This window comes from Chenopodium album, chromosome 18, assembly GCF_948465745.1.
Source record: "Chenopodium album chromosome 18, dcCheAlbu1.1, whole genome shotgun sequence".
Lineage (NCBI taxonomy): Eukaryota > Viridiplantae > Streptophyta > Magnoliopsida > Caryophyllales > Amaranthaceae > Chenopodium > Chenopodium album.
In genome coordinates this window covers 8,276,482-8,294,020 of record NC_137851.1, presented here as the reverse complement: position 1 = coordinate 8,294,020, position 17,539 = coordinate 8,276,482, and the positions used below count along the sequence as shown (strand labels likewise).

Sequence of the window (17,539 nt, the reverse complement as noted above, 5' to 3'; positions counted from 1 at the left end):
CTCTTCATGATATCTGCCATTTTTCTTACGTTTCTCGGAGATTAGTGTGTCCGTATTGTAGATTCGTAGGTGATTTGTTGCCTTTTGAAAGGAAAGAGTATAATGATTTTTTTTTTTTTTTCTTTTTTTTGTTGGTTAGAGAGTCACCAGCCCACGAGGACGAGTGATGAGAATTAATCCGAAAATTACTTGAAATTGAAAGAAAGCTTAGCTTTATCACTTGAGGTATCCCTCACTAGTCACTCTCTAAGAATATAGCCTAATAATTTGAACTACATATTATTTTTCTAGTTTGATTTGGTCTAATATGATCCAATCTACTAATTTTAGTATTTTTGGTTGCATTTGACACTAAATATATCTTATACACCCTTTTATTCTTAGATGCGAGTATCTCTAATTATTAATTTGTCCAATTTCAAACACACTTAAATAAGTACCAAAGTATACATGTATTATAAATAAGTATAAGGAGTTAATATTTTGAAATATACGAGTATAAATGTTTTATATATATACTCCCTTCGTTTTTAAAAACTTACTAGTTTCTACACTTTTCTTTTCCAGCTGTTTTTAAATACTTGCTCTATTTGTTTATTTGGAAAACTTTTATATTTAATTAATTAATTTCTTTCATCTAGTAGACCCACCATTAATTTCATGTTCTTTCTCCTCCAATCCTCTCCATTACTTTTGCTTTTTACAATTTTATTACTTTCTCCAATTTCTCCTAAAACTCCGCGCATGGAGAAATAGAGAAATATTTAAAAACAGAGGGAGTAGTTGAATACTTATGTCAAAGAATGATCTCTTTCAAGAATGATCTCTTTTTAAAGTGAATATCTTTAGTTTAACCAACATTTAAAACATGGACTATATGGTTATCCATACTAACTAGTCATACCATGGATGTTTTGTTAATTTTTGGACAAATCTGATAGTGAAAAAAAAAATTAAAAAAAGTAATCTCTCTCGAGATTTCAAGAGATCATGTGATCGATTCTCATCAACACACGTCAAAAACTAGACTAGGACAATAATTAATAACCCCTCACTTAATGACATGGTCATGTGTGAGATTGTCATGTGTGAGATTATAGGCGATCCCCTCGAAAATGAAAGAATTCCGCCGTATTATGTACGACGTGTAGATGTGATACTATAATAGCATCTGGATTCTGGAGCACTATACTATAGTATCAATGAACTAAATTATTTCAAGTTTACAATTACAAAGTTCCTTGATCCTAACACAAATTATATACATTAATTGAACAAATAAATAAAGAATAAGCAACCTCTACCAAAAACATTACAAAAAATAATACAAACAACAAACTAATGTTGGAAACTTTCCATACCTATTAACAAAAATAAATCATTTAGGTTTAAATTGAAAAACTCTGTTATACCAAATTGAGTGAAGAATCATATGAAACAAATCATACTTGAGAGGTTTAGGATGCCACAAGAAATGCTGCTGTACCTTTTTAACCCTCATATGCATTCGAAAAAAGGACTTTTCTGGTATTGAAAGAAGGATGTTCTTCAAATTTGGTATTTCTTTCTCAGCCACAAACACAGCAAATGACTCCCAGTTCAATGTCTCGAAAAATGGAGGAATGAAGTTATCTGATATGATCACCGGGACACATTCATAGAAAATGGCCTCGACAACTCGTGGACTATTGACTTCGTATCCTCTAGGACAGATACAATACTTGCTGGTTTTCATGTAGTTGATGTAGTTTCTATTGTCCTTAGAACGTGGCATGCTACCGAATATTTTCATGTCAGGATCAATATTGTTGCCCCAAGATTGTAAGAGAAGTGGCCGGAGGTAACCATGCATATTTCCAGCATAGAAAGCCAAGGTTTTTCTCTTGGAAGGAGGTTTTCCTCCTATATCTCTTAAAGGATTTCGTGCTTTTCGTACATATGTTTCAGGGAGGGATACATCCTTGCCAAATTTGAATCCTTCTTTGACATCAGCATTGCATAAAGCTCTAACGCAATTAGCCATTATCCGCTTTGTTTCAGATGGAGCCTGTGAAAGAAAACAGTGAACTAAATCAGCACTCATAATATTGATATAGGATATCTAGTTATCTACACTTGGTAGAGTAACATTAGTTGTCAAAATTTGTCCCAACCTCTCACAATCAAGGATTCACCGTGGTTCTCTGAAATTTCTGTGTCAAAAATCATCTTACTCTTATCAATATAAGTGTTTGTTTGAAAATCAAATCATAACAACAATTGTCACGAGGGCATTCTAGGCTGCCTAGTAGTGATGAGCAGGTGGTGTTTGAAGTCCAAGCATGGGATACACCTTAATCAATCTAGTATTGTACGTGCATCCTATAAAATTTGTTTGAAGGCCAAGAACCAAAAATTAAAATTAAAGAACCAGATTCTTGAACAATCTAAGGTCAACTGATCTTAATTTGACACTAGTCTTAGATGCCTAAGAGCAAGTTTAGCCCCAAGTCTTAAAACTTAGATTTGACCTCATTTTTAGTGGTCCCCATTAAAAATGATGTCATCAAATTCTTGTTAAGACTCACTAAGACTTGCACAAATTTATCACTTTAGCCCTAAGACTCAAATATATGACATATTATATGTAGAAAAGTGTAAAAAAAAAAAAAAAAAAAAAAAAAAGGATAACAAAAATAAAAGTGAGGTGGGTCCCAATCTCAAGTCTTAAGTTCAGTCTTCAAGACTCAACTTGAGACTTGCTTGAGATTTAAGAAGAGAAATGGGAAAAGTCTTAAGCGTAAGTCTTAAGACTCAAAATGATGAGGTCACCCTAAATCTTCAGACTTGGGACTAAACTTGCTCTTAAGCCAAATTGACGAAAATTAAGATGCCCTGCATTTTCCTCTGAATTGGCACTTGGCAGTTGTGTAGCACAAACTTCCCTAAGTAAAGCAGACTCCATAAGAACTTCGATTGGTTCAAGAAGAAACATACGAAATTCAAAGCATATAATTTCTATGTTTTAGTCATAAAACTTGAGATAATTAAGCACAGGAAGCATACCCAATCATGGCAAGCAACAAAGAAGTGATCTGCACCCTCAGTTCTGTTCCAATAGGGATACCTTGTTGATATCATACTCACATAGTCCCTTAAATGCTGTATAAGGTTTTTATGGCTATGTGAATTGGGCACATACAAAGCCTCCTCCAACTGCCGAGAACTGAAAGGAAGGTAAAAGAGGTGTGCTTCCCTGGGTCTTTTGGTGACATAATGCCGGTTTGATTCCATCTGTTTCATAAACCATCCTTCGGAGGCATAAATTCCCTCAAGTGGTGGCCTGTGGAAAATTCTCCTGTCACCTTCCTTGTAGATGTAGACTTTAAGCATCTGCTCCATTAATTCGTAGCTCCTGGAGAAATTTCAAAACATAGTAAAAAAATAATGAATATTTATCATAGTGATAAAATTTGCATTCCAAGAGCTTAAAGATTGATATGTGAGGGTGTGTGTGTGTGTGTTTGTGTGTTTGTGTGTGTGTGATAGTTGTAAGGAAGAGTAATATACAATTCGTGATCCAAGCTTCAACATCCAATGCCAATGTGTTGTTGCTTGATTTATGCATGACTAATGGAGTATAAAAAAGGCTAAAATATAGGCATTAGTGCATTACCTCTTAAACATGCTTGCATTTCGATATAATGGAGCATAGAGTCCATCCTTCAAGGGAGGTGCATTCTCAATAAGTTGTTTTGCCAGTACTAAATCCTTATCTACTTTTGATGACCATCGTGGTACCTAGAATTAGTAAGAAATTAAAATTATTTAGCACAAGGAAATAGACCAAGGCGGCCAATATATGAATTTAGATAACCATACATACCATTGTAGAAGGTGATAAATAATTTTGGATCAACTCCTCACTCATGTCTGACAAAGTAAGGACCTCCTTTTCAAATATTTTGGACTTTGTCTTCTTTTTTGATACAGGAACTAGAGGTGGAGTTGGCGGTGGAGTGCTTAATTCCAAACTTAAATTATGTGGTAAAATTAATGGTGCAACTGGAGGTTCTATTGGGGCCAAACTGAAATTCCCATTATCCTCCGGTGGCAAAGCAAATCCTTCTTTCGAAGTGTCAATGGATGAAGAATTACGATCAGTTATATTGTCAGGCTCAGGATTCTCCAAGATATGAGAACCATTTCGGCCTTCATCAAGTCCCACCGCCAAAGAATTGTTCCTGTCTTCAGATATAATGCTTGTATTTCCAACACTCAGTGAACTCACATTGCTTGATAAGGATGTCGAATTCTCACCAAAGGGGCTAAGGTCCTTTGACACGGGGGCTTCACCCCGAGAAAATAAGGACCATAAAGCACTACCCTTTGGAAATTCAATAAACTGGAACAATATAACAATTATAAACACCAAACCAATTAGCCAAAGCAATCTTCTAGTTTCCACTTGAAAGGCTTTTAGCAAACTAGCTCCCATACTATATTGAGCCGAAGTCCAGGCTAGAATGTACCACAGAAATGTACCAGATCGAAGATTTCAGTACTGGTGTTCCTCACAAAATTCCTTTGTTTTGTTAAGCAATGAGGAGCTCATGATGTTGCTAAGCATCTGAAAAAAACATATTATAAGACAAGTTAGGCCATTGGAAAACTTGGTTATTATGTACACGTACGTGCATATGTGTTGATGAATGTCCGAGGATAGATGGAGGGTGGGGGTCATTGATCAATTATATTGTTTTCATTGGTACATACTACATCCAAGTAAGAAAAATCATGTCACTACAATCAAGAAGACAAGACCCAAAAAGAGCACAGAAGTAAATAAAACCATTACATTTGAACACACACTAATTGAAACACAATCAAATAAAACAACAGAAGTACTCTTGAGCTGTAAAAAGTTATACTTTGTTTTAATATACTCCCTTCGTCCCAATATAAATTCACACTTGCCTTTTCAAGAAAAAATTGATATCCTCAATGCTCTATTCCTAATCTTTCTTTAACTTTCTTGGTGATTGTTTGGTCGAACATATTATTTAGATTATAACTCCCATGAGGTTCAATTCCATTCATTTGGTAAGTTGTTTGATTGAGAGTAGGAAGTAAACATTCACACAATTATTTCCACTTACCCAAGAAGGACTAACTTAGGTAAGCTCCATTTACCTAAAGGCTTCCTACACTTTGAGGCCAGGTAAGTAGAACTTCACATAAGCCCTTCAAGTGCTTTATTGCTAACCAAACAGCTTGACATAGTTCCACTTTCTAAGGAACTTATAATTCCCATGCAATCTTATGCGAACCAAACAAGCACTTAATTTCCGACCTATATTCAAAAAATTTCATATAAAGCCCTTTAAGTGTACGTCTTATGTTTTATTCAAAAAAAAAAAAAAATGTATGTTTATGTTAACCAAACAACTTGACAATGTTCCCATGCAATTTTATGCTAACCAAATAAGCACTTATTAATCTATGTACTAAATTCAAGTGCGTATTCTATATAGGGACATGGGGAGTTATAAATCTTATAATGTGGCGCTACACTGGCACACTGCTACCTAATGGAAGATAATTAAGGAAGTATGAAAGATTAAGGAGCTACCAATTTTAGATTATGCACATTATCAATAAATATACAAGTATATTGGTTGGTTGAATGAACACTATGAACGGTAAAAAAAAAAAAAAAAAAAAAAAAAAAAAAAAAAACGGAGTAAATTATGGAGTAAAAAGAAAAAGAAAAAGAAACACGCAAGTGGAAATCTACTTTCTAGTACTCCACTACCTAATAATTAAACATGTACTCGTACTCATTAACCAATAATTAATTAATAAATACTCTTTCATACTCTATTAATTAATAGTAATAAATTAACAATGGATATTATATTGAGAAGTAAATGAATTATGGGTTGCATCTTACATGCATATAAAATTCCAGTTGTCCCAAACATTGAAAAAATAAATAAAATAATTCTACCTACCAAATCTTAAATGCCAAGATAATAAAGTGAAATTAAAGAGAAAATAAACATGACCAAAATTGCTGCAATGACGAAGGAGATAAACCAAATTAATTACATGTAAATAATGTAGTCTATGGGAATTTCAGTAACTACCAAATCAATAAACTCGAGAGTAAACTTTTCAAACACTTTACTTAAAATTACAAAATAAAAAAAAATTTAAAGAAAAAGAAAAGATAAAGAGGGAACAAGGAAAAGAAAAAATAAAAATAATTAAAATAAAGGACAAAAGAGCAGAGCATAATAATACAGAATTACAGAGTCGTTCGTATATGAAATATCCTCAAATGTCCTTTCCCTTATTCAACCTTACAGTTCAAGCAAACACAGTAATTTATTACTGTACTTGGTATTTGTATAGATTTTGAGATCCACCATGCAATTAATTTTAAGATAATATAAAGAGTACAAACCCAGAAATTAAAACTCAAAAAGGCAATTCATTGATCAAAATTCACAGAGTAATTCAACAAGAAAATTCAGAAACTCAAAAAGTATTATAATAGAAAAATTAAAGAACAAAAATACAAGAAAATATTCATTAATAAAATGACAAAATGCATGTAAGAAATTAACAAAAGAAAAGACAAGAAGAATTAAGACTTACCTAGTATAAACTTGAGCAAGAATCAATGAAAAACAGAGGAAATCAGAGGAATTTTGATCTGAATTTTTATGGTAAGAAAGTGATAGAGAATTTAATTTACAGTAATGAAATTTGGAGAGAGAAAAAATTGAAGAATTTTCCAAATTGGAGTGTTAGAAGACAAAGAAGAGTGTTAAGCTGACTTTAACTAGTTTGGGGTTTTGGGGCAAAGCCAAAGGTTGGTCCATGATTTAACTTTATATATTATACCAGTACGAAGTATTTGAGTGTTTAATTTTTTAACCTATGGTATTTTTTTTATTTTTATTAATAATTGGAATCTGACATTTCATAATGACTAAAACTTTTGTGTCTGGTGTCGTTAAGGAAAGGAAATTTAATTTGCCCACGAGAGGGTAGCCAACGCGTAATGCTTTGTTCCATGGTTTGAAAAGCCATTCCAATGAGGTGTGGATGCGGTGTGGCCTGGCTTAGGGCCTGTTCATATTTACTTAATTTCAGTTCAGTTCAGTTCAGTTCAGCTCCAATTAATTCAGTTCAGTTCCAATCAGTTCAGTTCAGTTCAGCTCTTAATTTCCCTCTCACATAAAATATTCATTTCAGCTCAATTTAGTTCAGTTCAGTTCAGTTTAGTTCCAATCAGTTCAGTTCAGTTCAGTTCAGCTCCAATCAGTTCAGTTCAGTTCAGTTCAGCTCAGTTCAGTAAATATGAACAGGCTCTTAGTGGGTTTAAGTATGACCTAATGAGGAGAGGTATTTTATATGAGGTGAACTCGAGTATGTTTGTTAAAGGTTGGTATGGATTCAACATTTAATGTAGAATCGTACGATAGATCTATATATGATTTATAGAGTTATGGACAATACATGTATTATGTACATATTACTATGTATGAGTTAAATGTGTTAGTTATGTGTTTTAATGTGATTCATGTGACTCGTAGTGTACTCACATGGGAAATGACTAATTATGCTTCATTTCGCTATATTCAGGTGCATATAGTATGCGATATTCTGTATATGAAAACCAATTTAATGTAAATGAAAAACAATAACAAGGAAAAATAGTCACAAAAGGGGAAAAGAGAATTTTTAGGGGAAGGAATATGATAATCTAATTGTTTGGCTTGCTTAACCTTGTGAATAATTTCACATTCTTTGGTTCTAAGATAATTAAATTAGAAAAAACGACTTATCTAAAGTAAATTTCATTTATTTAGAATATCTGCGAGTATTGTATAAAGTAAATTATGAGAATTTTGTTTCCAAATTTTAAACTAGCTAAAATGTTCGTATCCTATTAAAGTTGTAATACGAAATATGAAGTATTCTATAAATTAGAAAACATAAATGTTAATCATTAATTAAACATTATCACTTCCTCTGCTTTCTTAAATCCTTAGACTTGATTTTTGCACTATTTACATACACCCCTTAATTTTGATTTATTTTTTGATGCAACTGATAGAGTATAAAACATATTCCTGGGCCTCAACCATCAGTTTAAGCTTTTGGTTGAGTTGGTCCTCTAACATGGTATCAAGAGCCAGCGTGACACAAAGGTCACAGGTTCGAATCTCATCCACCCCTCCTTCAAAGTGGAATTAATTCGCACCAGGTATGGGTAAAACATATTCCTGGGCCTCAACCATCAGCTTTTGGTTGAGGTAAAATATACGCGCACGAAGATGAGAGTAAAGCGATAGGTACAAAACTAAAATAAATAATTTGCGAGTTCCATGTTTTGTGCCGCCTTAGGCTTGTCATTGCGGTGAAGTATCAAGTCTATTTACTTCTTAATAGGTCATTTTGGCTTGTTGTTTTAAGGACGTTTTTGACTTTTCCCTCTCAATCAATGTGATTTTATGGGTATCATATTAAACAACTCCACTATTTTATTATTGCATTGGCGCTTCAATATGCATGAGATCATTTAATGATCATAGGTTAAATCATTACTCTATTATGCAATCATGCATGCATGGGCAGCTGATTTGCAGGGGTGGTACAGTTGATGATTACCGGAAATGAAATCTTAAATGTAAAATTGGTTGATTCTAATGGAAATTAAAACATTGGGTTTAAAGTACTTTTAATCAAAATAGGAGATTATTTACTCAAATAATTTAGGTGAGTGAAACTCTCAATCTTCCAAACGATTTTTGTATATGGTGTTCTTTACCCTTAAAAAAATCACCAAAAATGTGATATAATGATTGAATTGAAGTTTAATTTATTATGATTAAGAGTCAAATGCATTGTGTTGAGTCCATGAACAGCCCACATGTGAATATTCTCTTGTCCCACACTAAAAAGACTAAAAGGGGGAGTGTAGTGGTAAGCTGGTAATGGCAGGGCCGTTTCTGAGATTTCGGAGGCCCTTGGGCGACCTAATATATTGGGGCCCTAAATTTAATTTTTAGATTTTGTAATATAGAAAATCATTCTTTTTATTATATGGCATGGACAAAAAATTTGATTATAGCTTGTGTGAAAAAATTTAACAAAAAATCAAACTACATACAATGTAAAATTAATAAATATATTATACGATCATTAGTAAAAAATACTACTCCGTTCTTAATATAGAACTTTTTAAAATTATTAATAAGGGACGATAACAATAACGCTATGTAGTCAATGTAGATTTAAATGTCTCATCTACCAAAACTAAAACAATACTATGATCAATTCACTCCAACAAATGAAATTGATCACTAATTTACTCATAATCTATTACATCATTTTTACTATTATAAAAAAAATTTGGGATGCAACTATATTACATAAAAACTGAAAAATGGAAAATGATTATGGTTGATTAAAATTAAGTTTCATTTTATAATATGAATATAATTACAAATTGATCGAATGATAGATTAAGATTTCTTTCAATTGGATAAAAGTTCAAATAGCTAGATAGTATGCTACTATGCTGTACCTTTTTTAAAATTTCAATGGGCTGTTTTGTAGATTGGGATTTTAATTAAATAATGGAGGGAAATCATGAACTTCATATCCTTTTTTAAGATATTGGAAAAACAAAAATTTGTTAACAAAAATCCTATTATAAGATACTCCGTATTAAGATACTGATCAAGAACCTGACAAATATATGTTGAAGAAAAATAATTTGAAAAAGACAATTTATGGGGCTCGAACCTCGATACCCTCCAATTAAGGAGGTAAATATCAAATGTAACAAACCACTAAGCCACACTCGTTAACGTGAGTAATTGCTTCCACATTTTCTATAACCACTCCATAAAGAGGCCTAATGTACTAACAGAATCAGGGCCTTCTGTCCGTGGGCCCTGGGCGGCCGCCCCAGTTGCCCTGGGTCAAATACGGGCCTGGGTAATGGAATCCCACATTAAAAGAATTCAAGAGTTATCACCACTATATAATACTAAGGGGCTACTCCCCTCGCTCATTGCCATATGGTTTTGAGGCGAAACCTCCTTGGTCTTGTAAAGTGGTGGACTTGCACAATTGTACTCTCCCGTAACAGGTGCGACTCAGACTCGTATTTAACACATTGTCATCCTTTCATTTTTTTAAAATTTTGCAAGTTCTCTCCCGTAACAGGTGCGACTCAGACTCGTATTTAACACATTGTCATCCTTTCATTTTTTTAAAATTTTGCAAGTTCTAATAGGTGTATGTGTCATTATGGATTCATGGTGATCCTACAACTTAATGTATTTTAATTTGACTTATTTCAATTGTAATTAATATAATAATTAATTGATTTAATTAAAAGTAGTTGTGTGAATGAGAGTTAAGCTAACCTTAACCATATCCAAAACTAATTGAAGAATACCTAAAAACCTACTAACCTAATTCACTTAATGAAGAAAAAAATGCACACAATTTTTAACGATATTGATTACAATAAGGGGGTAAACAAAAACTTATGAAGTAAGGTGAAACTTTCTCATTTAAAATACACAAACTATTAGGTGCGGCAAGCCGCACCCAATTGTTTGTACGGCAATCTCGCACCTCACTCCTTCTATTTCTCTCTCCTTTGCTCTCCTCCTTTCTACTCTACTCCATTACCAAATCCACTAAAATTACAACCACCACCACGATTATTTGACGGAGAATTATAATCATAATAACAATTATTATAGTTATTGCGATTGTATTTGTAATCGAAGCTATTAATTAGACGAATTTCGGCGTTGCGCTTAAAAGAAGAGTTCGAATCACGAACAGATTGAGTATGAACATTGCCGGAACAACGGTCGAGTGGTCGGAAAATTACTGGCGATCTTGGGGCGATCTCGACCTTGACTTCGGTCTCATCTGAACTGTAAGGGAGGAGAGGAAAAGTGAGAGAATTTGATGGTGAAGAAGATGAGAGAGAAAGAGGAGAGCCTAGTGAGTGATTATGGTGGTAATTATTGGGAGCAACTTGTAATTGGTAATTGGAAGTAATGAATTAAGTTATGATGTGCGTGAAGAAATAGCAGCCAAGTGTTGGTAATTGGAATCAACGTGTAGTTGGTAATTGGAAGCAACGTGTAGTTGATATCTTTTCATGGAGTTAAAAATGCAAATGATATTATGATTAATTGGATATATGACATGGTTAATTATATTGTATAGATGATATCATTTATTTCTTGGCTGATATAATCTATGATATCCATATAACTAATAGAGGATATCATTCAGCTAATAGAGGGTATTAGAAATCCGTTGAATTTACTCTTTCTAAAGTGTTAACACTAAAGTTGGGCTCTAGTGGGGTTGTATATACACATCTTCTATGTTAACGTGCCATATGTTCTAGTAGATCGTGCTTGAAACATGCCCCCCCCCCCCCCCCCAAAAAAAAGTGTGGATAAAAAATGAAGCCCCATACACAACCTGAATTATGTGTTAGGTTAAGTCATGTCATGTGTTATGCCCACAAGTCCTCATAATATTTTTTATTATGCTTAGGCCATTGCACGGATATGGCAAGTTCATGTTGAGTCGAACCATATTTGTGTTGTGCCTAATTGACTGCCTGTTCGATCCATGCCTAGCTATAATCAACACTATCTCAAATTAGCACACAAGTTTAAGAATCAAATTCAACACAAGCTTGAAACACTTTTTTAACGATTGGATTTCCATGTATTACACTCTTAATTTTATACGAGTATCAAATATTTATTCTTGGATATATATTACTATACAACATTTAGTCCTTTATTCATTATTATGCACCATTTATTCTATAATTAAAGTATCATGAGCCTTTAAAAATGTAAATTTTTGCACTAAATCAAACCTTAATTAAAAAATAAAATAAAATCGAATGCCCTTATAAACACGCTTTACAAAATTACACACTCACACACTCAGTTCCCGTTTGGTTTGATGTAAAATGTTTTTATGGAAAATGATTTTTCTATTTCTTTTTTTCCCATTTTCCTTTGTTTGGTTTGTTAAGGGATGGAAAATTTCATCATTAATGATGGAAAACATTTTCCTTCACAAAACAAGGGAAGCCACATTTTCCTTTCTCCTCCTTACCTCCTTTTTTACTTCTCTCATTCATCCTTACATTTCCACTCATACTCCCTCTGTTTTTTTTTAATTTGCATCAGTTTGACCGGCACATTTGCCGAGACTTAACTTTGACCATTAACAATTTTAATTGTCTATTAATAAAAAATTATAACAAAATTATATTATGAAACTAGACATTATGACTAATCTAATGGTATATTATATAATAACATTTATTTATTTTATAAAGGTGAAGTAATTAAGTCAACCATGGTATGTGAACAGTGCAAAAATCAAAGTGATGCATTTTAAAAAAAACGGAGGGAGTATTTTTTATTTTTCTTGAACTTGTCTTGTATGCAACCAAAACAAAGGAAAACTAATTTGCAATTGTGTTTTTCCTTTAAAATATGTTTTTCATAAAATCTAATTTTCCATCGAAAATGTTTTACATTAAACCAAACGGGCCCCCACTCATTACGCATTGTTCATTAAGCTTTATCGCCCCTACTTGGCTACTTGCTGAAGCATTAAGCAGACCTTAGGTCCTGTTCTCGTTGACTAGAATGAGCTGAACTGAACTGAGCTTATTAGAGTTGAGCTGAACTGAAATGAAATGAATATTTTGTTACAAAGGCAGATTTCAGAGAATTTGAGAAGAAAATTTAGTCTCAATGAATAAGATGAATGCAGAATTTGGGAGAGAATTTTATTATGAAGAAAGTTGTGTTTGATGAAGAAAATGAAATCTTACAGAATAAAATGATCTCATTACAGCTATATATACTAGCATCTTAGAAGAATCTAGAAGAGAACCTTAGTTTGTTGTGCTGGCAATTCTGTTATAACAACCTGTGCTGACTTGGCAGGTTTGTTATAACCAACTCGAGCTGCAGACTTGTGGCTTGATGAACACACTTCAGAATTAGAGCAGCTAGTATCTTTAACATCCCCCCTCAAACTTGGCAGGATGTCAATCATGCCAAGTTTGGCAAGAAGCTTCTCATGTTGAGCAGAAGGCAGGATCTTGGTGAAGACATCAGCCAATTGCTCAGTGTGGGAACATAGGTTAGCTCAAGCAGACCCTCTAGGACCTTTTCTCTAGTAAAGTGACAATCGATTTCGATATGCTTAGTCCTCTCATGGAACACAGGGTTCTTAGCAATGTAAATAGAACTCTGATTATCACAATGAAGTGTAACAGGCCTCTGATTATCCAAATCAAGTTCTTCAAGCAAATGAACCATCCAAGTCACCTCACTTGATGCAGAAGCTAAAGCTCTGTATTCTGATTCACTAGAAGACTTAGAAACTGTATTCTGTTTCTTTGATTTCCAACTGATAGGAGAAGAACCCAGCATAAGAACCCAACCAGTAACAGATCTCCTGCTGTCAGGGCAAGCACCCCAGTCCGAATCCGAATATGCTTGTAAAACTGGAGAGACAGAGCTATTCAGAAGAATACCCTTTCCAGAACTACCAGAAATGTATCGTAGAACATGTCTCAAAGCCTGTAAATGAGGATCTCTTGGAGCTTGTAAAAACTGACTAAGTATCTGAACAGTGTATGACAAGTCAGGCCTAGTGTTGCACAAAAAATTCAACTTTCCCACCATTTTTCTATAAAACTCAGGATCACTAAGTAAAGCACCAGTATCAACATTGAGCTTCATATTAATAGGTAAAGGTGTGACTACAGATCTTAAATCTGTAAAACCAGAATCCCTGAGCAACTCATTGGTATACTTCTTCTGAGTAAGAGTAATCCCAGTAGAAATATAACCAACTTCAATACCTAGGAAGTAAGAGAGCTTCCCCAAATCTTTGATGGTAAAAGTATGATGCAGGTGAGCTTTAAGAGAAGTCATAGAAACCAAATCATCACCAGTGATGATTATATCATCTACATACACAGCAGCCAAGGTAATCAGACCATTTTTCTTCATAATGAACAAACTGCTGTCATAGTGAGACTGAACAAAACCAAGAAGTCTGAGTTCAGTTTGCAATTTGGCAAACCATTGCCTGGAAGCCTGTTTAAGGCCATACAAGGACTTCTGAAGCAGGCAAACCTTATTATCTGGATTAGGCATGCCATCAGGAACTTTCATGTAGACCACCTCATCTAAATCTCCATGAAGAAAAGCGTTATTGACATCAAGCTGAAATAAATCCCATGACTTAGCAGCTGTAATAGAAATGATGGCTCTGACAGTAGCCATTTTCACAACAGGTGAAAAGGTCTCATGATAATCAATCCCATGCTTTTGATTATAACCTTTCCCAACTAATCTAGCCTTAAATCGTTCAATAGTGCCATCAGCTTTTAGCTTGACCTTAAAAACCCACTTTGATCCAATGGCTTTCTTGCCTTTAGGCAAATCAACTAGAACCCAAGTCTTGTTAGACTGTAAAGCAGAAATTTCTTTCTCCATAGCTTGAACCCAATTAGGATCCTTAGAAGCCTCTGTATAGCAGCTAGGTTCAACTATATGATCCAGAGAACCAACAAAAGCTTTATGTTCTGGTGATAAATCTTCAAAGAAAACCATATTACACCAGTGTTGCTGCTGCAAGTTCTGAGTGATATGAGATTTAGACCTTGATGAAACAGTAGGAACAAAGTCTTTATGGTGTTTGGGTGGGTTTCTCGGTCTTGTGGATCTCCTGAGTTCAGTAGAATCAGAATCTGCAAGAGTTACATAATCTGTAGAAATATCATAAAAGGGAACAAAACAGATGGGTGGTGTATGTGTTTGAGTAGTTGTTTGTGTATTTGAGTGAATGGGTGTTGAGTTAGCAAGAATAGGAGATGAAATAGGTGGTGTGGTTGGTATAGAAGATTGTGGATGTGAAAGAAAAATATTGGGTAAATCATCAAAAGAAAAATCAGGAATAGGTGTAGAGATGGGTAGGAAAATTTTAAAGGGCAGATTTGTGGAAGAATCAAGACCATGAGAAGGCAAGGTATAGGGAAAATGTTTTTCATAGAATATCACATTTCTAGAAATGTGAAATTTGTTGGTAGTAAGATCAAGCACTCTGTAACCTTTCTGAGCAGCTGTATATCCAAGAAAAACACAAGGATTTGATCTAGGATCAAATTTAGTTCTACCTTGTTTGACAGTTGCCATGTAACAAAGACAACCAAATATTCTCATATGATCAGTAGAAGGAGCTTCACCAAAGAGTTTCTGATAAGGGGAAACAAACTGTATACATTGAAGAGGCATCCTGTTAATAATATGAGCTGCTGTCATGACACATTCACCCCAGTATCTCATAGGCACCTTAGACTGAAAATAAAGAGCCCTAGCAGTTTCCAAGAGATGCTTATGTTTCCTCTCAACAACCCCATTTTGTTGAGGAGTTTCTGTACAACTTGACTGGTGGAAGATACCATTAACAGCATAGAGAACTTTCATATCCCCCTCACATAATTCAAGTGCATTATCAGTTCTAACACACTTTATAACAGAGTCAAACTGAGTTTTAACAAAAGTAATGAACTCAGTAAACACCTTAGTAACATCAGATTTATGTTTCAAGAGAAAAGTCCAAGTGAATCGTGTGAAATCATCCACTATAGTGAGAAAAACATTACAACCATTATGAGTTGCTACTTTGTTAGGACCCCAAATATCCAAATGGAGAAGATCAAATGGCTTAGAAGATTTGATCTCACTATGACCAAAAGGAAATCTATGCTGTCTAGCAAAATGACAGACTTGACAAGTACAGGATTGTAAATAATCCTTGACACTTAACTCAGGCCTAACCTTATTCAAATGAACTATAGGCATATGTCCTAATCTCAAATGCCAAAGTTTTACATTCTCAATGGAAACAGAATCTAAACAAGGCTGAGAGACATTATTATGAACAGCAGCACAACTTGACTCTCGTAACTCCTCAAAGAAAGAATTGTCCAAGCAATATATACCATTTTTGAGTCTACCAAGCAGAATTGGCTTGATCAGAGAAGGGCCCTGGATATAACATTCATCACATGAAAAATAAGCCACACAGTTCATATCCTTACACAACTTAGGGATTGAAATAAGGTTGAACTGAAAACCAGGAACATGCATCACATCATTTAAAATCAGCTTATCACCAAATCTAACTGTGCCTTTGTTTTGAACAGTTAATTTTCTGCCATCAGGAATTGTGATGTTACTAGAGCAATTATTAACAGGCTGATAATCTTGAAACAGACAAAGATCATGACTCATATGATCAGTAGCACCAGAATCAATAATCCAATGTGAATTACTGAATGATAAAAGACAGAATGTACCTGCCACCATAGCAGCAACCTTAGACTTCTCATCATCATTCCTTTTATCCAGTAGAGAAATTAAGTGGTTGTATTGCTCAATAGTAATAGTAGCAGGATTAGCATGATCTGTGTGTGTCAATTCTGGCTGAAAATCATCATCAAAATCGCCTTGAACAGCTGCAGCAACACTCTTATTCTTCCATTTATCCTTGAAATGAGCTGGATATCCATTAATTTTCCAACATCTGTCAATGGAATGACCTGGAATCTTGCAATGGTCACAAAAAAATTGAGATGTTCTTCTGTTGTATTGAGATGTGCTACCACCTCTAGCAAAAGTGGAGCCACTAGAATTATGCTGATAAAATCTGTCAGATCTACTCTTCTGCTGAGTATTCTGATCATAGAATCTCCTTTTGTTTGCTGCTGCAAAGGCCATAGCATCACCGGTAGAGGAATGAGTATTGTACAGCTGTCTATGCCTTTCTTCTTGCATTAACAGTCTGTAAGCATGAGAAATTGTAGGCAAAGGAAATATCATCAAGATATTGGCTCTGACTTGGCTGAAATCATCTCTGAGCTTCATAAGAAACTGAGTTAACCTCTGATCTTCCTGAGATTTCAGAATCTTCCTTGTAATGTTACAAGTACAATTTGAACAATTACAAAAAGGAATAGGATCATTTGCATCATAATCATCCCATAGCATCTTGATTTTAGTGTAAAAAGTAGAGATACTCTCATCACTTCCTTGCTGAATATCAGCTAAATGTTGCTGTATAGCATACAATTGTGTACCAGAAGTCTGACCAAAACGTTCTTCAAGATCTAACCAAATTTCCCCGGCAGTGTCAAAATAGAGTACACTTCGAGCAATAGTCACATCAAGAGCTTGTATAAACCAGGAAATCAAGGTACTATTACATCTATGCCAAGCCTTAAATTCCTCAGAATCAGATGCTGGTTTGAAGATTGAGCCATCAATAAACCCTAACTTATTTTTAGCAGATAATGCAATCATCACATATCTCTTCCAATCATTATAACTACTACCATTAAACTTCTCAGAAACTAGTCTGTATTGAGAATCACTCGGATGCAGATAAT

General features: G+C 34.2%; 1 protein-coding gene across 1 annotated transcript; it reads right to left on the bottom strand.

Annotated features, from left to right (window-relative positions):
• Positions 1 to 1,270: 1,270 nt before the first annotated feature.
• On the bottom strand, positions 1,271 to 7,030 carry LOC145592968 (putative glycosyltransferase At3g07620). The gene is made up of 5 exons (XM_081649484.1): positions 6,643 to 7,030; positions 3,866 to 4,609; positions 3,656 to 3,780; positions 3,046 to 3,394; positions 1,271 to 2,047 (listed from the first exon to the last, which is right to left on the bottom strand). The coding sequence occupies exons 2-5, from the start codon at positions 4,475 to 4,477 to the stop codon at positions 1,379 to 1,381; spliced, it is 1,755 nt and encodes a 584-aa protein (XP_081505610.1). The 5' UTR covers positions 4,478 to 4,609; positions 6,643 to 7,030; the 3' UTR covers positions 1,271 to 1,378.
• Positions 7,031 to 17,539: the final 10,509 nt, after the last annotated feature.